The sequence below is a fragment of the Gadus morhua genome, chromosome 11 (assembly GCF_902167405.1).
Source record: "Gadus morhua chromosome 11, gadMor3.0, whole genome shotgun sequence".
NCBI classification, from domain to species: Eukaryota; Metazoa; Chordata; class Actinopteri; order Gadiformes; family Gadidae; genus Gadus; species Gadus morhua.
Window position 1 is genome coordinate 1434696 of NC_044058.1, and position 6000 is coordinate 1440695.

General features: G+C 44.2%; 1 protein-coding gene across 2 annotated transcripts in view; it reads left to right on the plus strand.

The window, feature by feature from the left end:
* Window positions 1–5519, plus strand: part of nkd2b (NKD inhibitor of WNT signaling pathway 2b) — a gene marked incomplete in the record, with an annotated part of 29804 nt that extends 24285 nt beyond the window's left edge. Inside the window, 7 exon segments of one of the 2 annotated variants that reach the window (XM_030371201.1) lie at window positions 1349–1409; window positions 1643–1773; window positions 2199–2294; window positions 2475–2616; window positions 2740–2809; window positions 3115–3239; window positions 4229–5519. In XM_030371201.1, coding sequence (XP_030227061.1) covers window positions 1349–1409; window positions 1643–1773; window positions 2199–2294; window positions 2475–2616; window positions 2740–2809; window positions 3115–3239; window positions 4229–4833 — 1230 coding nt within the window. 2 annotated transcript variants of the gene reach the window in all.
* Between the last annotated feature and the right edge of the window lie 481 nt (window positions 5520–6000).

The window sequence follows — 6000 nt, forward strand, 5'->3', positions numbered from 1 at the left end:
GAGAGAGAGAGAGAGAGAGAGGGAGAGGGAGAGGGGGGGGGGGGGGGGAGAGACACAGAGAAATACAGAGAGAGAGGCAGACAGAGAGAGAGAGAGACAGAGGGAGAGAGAGACAGACACAGAGACACAGACAAAGATAGAGAGAGGTTTGTTGGGGGAGGTGGTATTTCACCTAAATGCACACAGATGTGCAGACCTTGCTTTTAGCCTCAGCCTCTGTTGAAGGTATTGAAGGTACATTATTTTGTTTTTCTGGTGCAGGTCAGATTTTTATTTGTCTCATTTCCATACACATGCTCTATTCAATCTGGTGGGATTTCATTTCAAAAAGCTTAGTCAAGTTTACTGTAGTTGAGATTACTTGAATGAGATGAATCTTTTTTATGTGTGTGTGTGTGCGTTCCTTTGGTCCTCCGAACAGGCACTTTTGAATGAAGATCTCCTAAATGAGTAGTGGTTCAGCTTTATGCAGTCTAAAGAATATCTATGTGTGCCAGCAAGACTATCCAAAGGGATATCCAGGATTTGGATATCCACTATCCAAACCCTGTGTAGTTCTCTCCCCCTCGCCTTTAGCTTTATAGCTCCATGGAATTGTGTATTTAATCAGTTCCATACAGTACCCCCACAGCAATCCCCCCTCTTCTAGAAGTTTCCATCTGGCCATTTTCGTACAACTTTTTTCTCTCTATTATGGATCAACTATTTAACTGTTCCAATGCAATGTTTCCAGTATACAATTCAACCTATCAAACTATTTACTCAACTCATCGTGGTGGTTTTCTACGAAATAACTCAGTTTACTCTGCGTTCCCTGGAATATGAAACAATATTTAATTGAAAAGGGCATTCTTCCGAAGAGGGTTCAAAGAGAGACCTATAAACTGTTAACTTCTTAGTCATTTAGCAGAAACTTTAATCAGAAGTGACCGACAATGAATTGAGCTACATCAGGAGCAGGTAGGCCTGAAGGCCTCTTCATATCTCAAGGCTGACCACAGCTAGGCTACGGACCATGGGGCAATCAGAAGAACCACCTTGAGAATATCCTATCAATGCATTGTCCTTCCCTGGGTTGACCCACCATGGTGGTCATCTCTGTGATGGACGTGATCCTGCTGTGTGTTGGATCGGTGGCTTGCTGCAGACAGCCTAGCACAACAATATGCGCTGGTCACCTCAGAGACTCACTGGAGCCTCCTGCCTGTCGCCCGTCTTTCTTCTCATCTGCGCAGGAAAGGCATTGAAGCTGAGATTGTTTGTTTTTCTACCGTGTCTGTGGTCAGCTCACCACATACCTACACCCCCCACTAACATCCAGCCCCCATCTCTTCTTTCTGTGTCTCAGGGGCTTGCACACGGTGACCTGAGGGAGGGCCCATTTGTAGAACATCCCTGTCCCCTAGAGGGTGAGTTGGAGAATAGGATTATTTCTAGTGCTCCTTGATGATTAGTTAGCCGTGGACAGCAGCTATTCAGTGTCATTCTGTCTCTGGTATTAATGTAGAGATAAGATCAACTAAATAGCATTAATAAATCACTTATGCTTGAATGCATTGTGATTTATCATTCAAAGTCAACATTGACTGTAAGATGATTGAAGATTTATACTAAAGATGTGTTGTGTTTTGTTGTTTGACAGTGGTGCTGCCTCCAGAGAAGGGGGAGGGCTGTGAGAGTTACCTGCAGTACCTCCGCTCAGCAGAGGGGGAGCGGGAGGTCCTTCTGCAGGACACCAGCAAAGCTCCAGGGAAGAAACGCATCAGTCTTAATGTGAGTAACCACCATAAACTTAATGGTGACAACACACTGCATCCCTTAAACATACACATACTAATACTTTAATACTTTCTAATAATGCTTTTCTTATTTTTTTCAAATCCATCTGGAACAACTCATAAATTAACTTTACACTTCTATTTTTATTTAATTTAAGTTGCTCATTTATATATTTCTGGACATTCTTGCCTGTAGAGTTGGAAACGCTGTTGTTGTTGCACTGTTTCTTTAGCCTGAAGACAAACTGTTCCGTGAGAACTCCTACAGACACTTAGAAGACTTTGTTGCTCAGAACTTGTTTTATAAATGGATAGGTGTTTTTAATTGAAAAGTATCAGCTAACCTCAAACAAAAACCAAAGGACAGGAGAAAGATAAGGTGAAATCAAATGATAATCCAAATCTTGAATACGCTAACAGGATTTGGAATGTAAAGTGTCCCTTGAAGACAGCAACCGACAAGAGTGGTTCCTCACCCTCTATGACTTTGACAACAGTGGCAAAGTTCATAAAGAGGTATTCACAAGAATCTCTAAATGTCCTTTTAGATATTTTTTTAAGTTGTTTTACAAAGCATCGCCTACAGTTTTCTCATTTTCTACAGCGTGGATGCACATAATTATTTCAAGCTATCAAACTCTATGGAATGGCTACTTTCCCTAATTTTTGTACTTCATGATCTACTTCACCTTGCAGGACATGTCCAGCTTGATGCACACCATCTACGATGTGGTGGACGCCTCGGTTAATCACTCGTGCCAGAACAAGAGCAAAACGCTGCGTGTCAAACTGACCGTTTCTCCGGAAAATAGATCCCATAGAAGGGACAATGGGACAGGTGAGAAACCAGTGAAAGGACTCGAGGCATCCTGATGCTGCACGGCCTATGAGGATTGAATGTGGATGGGGTGGATGACTACAATACTACAGGTCTGTTCATTCTAGTGTCTGCCCTCCTCAGAGCGTGAGCAAGGTCGCTGTCACCAGGAAGAGAGTCGCTACGCAGACAAACGACTCTCGGATAACATCAGGTCAGTACAGCACTAGTCCACACACACACACACACACACACACACACACACACACACACACACACACACACACACACACACACACACACACACACACACACACACACACACACACACACACACATTCTAAAAGGTTCCAACACAGTTGAGCAGGATCATTGGTGTGGTGGCAGTGGTGGTAATGTAGTGGTTCTGGGTTTAATCCAGGCATCTTGCGTAAGGGTTATGGTGGTCTGGTTGGTCTGCTAGATTACAAAAATACCTGAATAGGAATAGTTACAATTGTGTTTGTTCTGTCCAATAAGAACGCAGCAGAGTTTGGAGCCCCTGCCTCCTGATGGCCAGCACTACTGTGTTGATGAGAACACAGAGAGAAGGAACCACTACCTGGACCTGGCCGGGATAGAGAACTACACATCCCGCTTTGAAGGTCAGCCGAATCCCTTGGTTATGCAATAAAAATCTCTTTTTGGCATGACTACATAACATATCTGCAGTAGAAGCAGTTTTTTTTTTGCATCTGCCAGACTCTGAAAACAAAGACTGAAAAACAATTCCTCCCCTGTAATTTGACAATTACTGTTGGTTGAGCAAAAGGATATATGGCAAGAGTTGGGACTTCTGGACATGGGACATTCCCCCATTAAAACCACACAGGTTCCAATCAAAACAATATATTTGGATGGAGTGGTGGAACTTGCAGTTTCAGAAAGTAAAAGTTCATGCCGGTATTTTGAGTACAGGGTCTTGTTTAGCAAATTGACACAAGCCAAAGCTGCCTCTGAAAGACGTTCACACATATTACTTCCTAAAAGCCTGTCCCCATGTGCTTATAGATTCATATTGGTCAGCGAGAGTTGAGCACCAGGGGAAACCAGAAACAAAGACTTTTACTTTCTAAAAACCTGTCCCATGTGGTTGGATGTTCATATCCAGGATTAAACTATTGACCAAAGCCACGAAGGCCTATGCACTCTATGAAACCGAAAACTGGCATTCAAGGCATTGCTTTTCATATTTTTTATAAATTCAAGGTACCTGACCTTTGATATTCAAGTTTGTTGAGTGTAAGCACCCTAATGATCCAAAAATATATATAACAAATAATCCATAGAAATCTATGAATGTAATTATTAAGAGGCTGGAATGGAAAGGGATGCTGTGTCTTGAGCAAATCAACCTCACCATTGTAGATTAACATTTAGGAGATGTTATAACTCTAACTCGGTAAGCCCTGTACTTTTTCAGGAGTTTATTCATGTTTCGGAGCCCCAGTGATTCCTGTTGATTATAAGTTCAATTGCTGTTAATTCAATTGCTGGGGTTAACTTGAGGTGTTTGATTTGATTTGCAACGTTTTTCCACGCAAACTCCAAGCCTTGTGACCTAAAACCATTTCCTCTTCATCCTTGTGTCCAGGCACCACCACCCCTCCCCCTCCCCCCCAGAAGGCCCCGGTCCGCAGCCCCCAGTCCCAGAGCTGCTCGCGCTCCCAAGAGCCTGTGGCGCACGCCGCCCACCACCGCCGCTCGCAGGTTATCGGCGACAGCTACAACCCAGTGGAGCCTCGGGGCAAGGGCGCACACCTCCTCAGGTCCCCCAAGGGGGCTTACAAGGGTGGGACGGGGGCGAACGGGAGCAGCAGACCAAGCAAGTGTCACGGCACGCACCCATCCACGCTCCACGGGGGGCAGGATGTGTATCACCTCCCTCACCACAACAACATGGGCCACCCCCACCAGCCACAGCACCCCCTGCAGTACAGCCACAGCAAACGCCTGAGGGCCAGGACAAGAGAAGCACTCCCCAACAGCAGGACCCCTCTGTCCCCTCCATCCCAACCCCACCCCGAACAGACCCGGCACCAGCCCCAGCATCACCCCCCCATGCCCTCAGTGCTGCCTGCCCTTGCCAGCCCCCCTGTAAGCCCCAGAGTGGTGGTGCCCCTGGTCCAGAGGCACGAGCACCACCACCACCACGAACACCACCACCACCACCACTATCACCATTACCATCAGACATGAACTAAGCTAACACCAGCCCCAGGGATCAACCACCACACCCGACGTAAAGGAGTCCATCGCGCCACCAGAAATGTCTGCATTAATGGAAAACTGTCGTGTCGCGGCTGTAAACCTTGTTTGCAAGCTATCCAGTGAAATATGGAAATGAAACCTAGACCTATGAAGAGAATGGGGTGTAGCGTGGAGAATATTGGACTGTATGATATGTTTCTGTATGAAATTGTCTATTATGAAAGTTGTACGGTTCTGTATGAAATTGTAACATTTGCTTTTCCGACTGCTCTGTTTGTGTACGATCTCATAAAGGGACAGATATGCAGATAGCAGTATTGAGGTATTTGGAAATATTAAGTGTATCCTTCTTGATGCTGTTAATATAAAGTGCTTGTCCGAAGAAGTTGTGCGTCACGTAAGAGATGTGTTACGAGACCTTCAGAAACCGTGGATCTCAGGTGTTCAGGTGCTGCTGCTCTTAAGCTCTTCAAAGTTGCTTTTCTCATCTTCTGGGTCTTCCTACTGTGGACTTAAGGGACTCCCTCCGAAGAGAAGAATTAAATCACCACTGCCAATTTAAACACATTTTACTGTATAATTATTCAACTGTATATGCATACGGCATCGGTATAAATATGCATATAAGTATTTTGTCTTTTATATATTTTAATAAATATATATCATTAATCTTTGCCGTGGACATGGTGATTCCAGAATCGCTGAGTTGAGAAGCCCCTGGAGCAAGGTACGTTTTAGAGCAAGGTACGTTTTATTACTCTGTTTTCTGGGAATAATTGACACAAGCAGAAACCAAAAACCAGCCGTTTTTTCGTTTTGTCCAAAAAAACGAAAATCAAAATGTAAGTTTGTTTATTCGTTTTTTGGTTCTTCTTACCAAAACGAGTTTACCACTCAATATCTGGTTTCCGCCGGTGGGCGGGTCCTCTTGTTGGCTAGCGTTCTTCATTGCCCTGTGCTCTTCATAATAAAAGTTCTTCCGTTTGATAATGTCGACAAAAATATTACTGCATTATAGACACTAGCAGACACAGAGGACCACACCACCCACAGTCAAGACTGACACGGCTTCAAATAACAATAATAGTATTCATAATCATTTAAAAATGAGAACTTCTGAAGTTATGATGACCTCAATGCAGTTGATGTTTTACA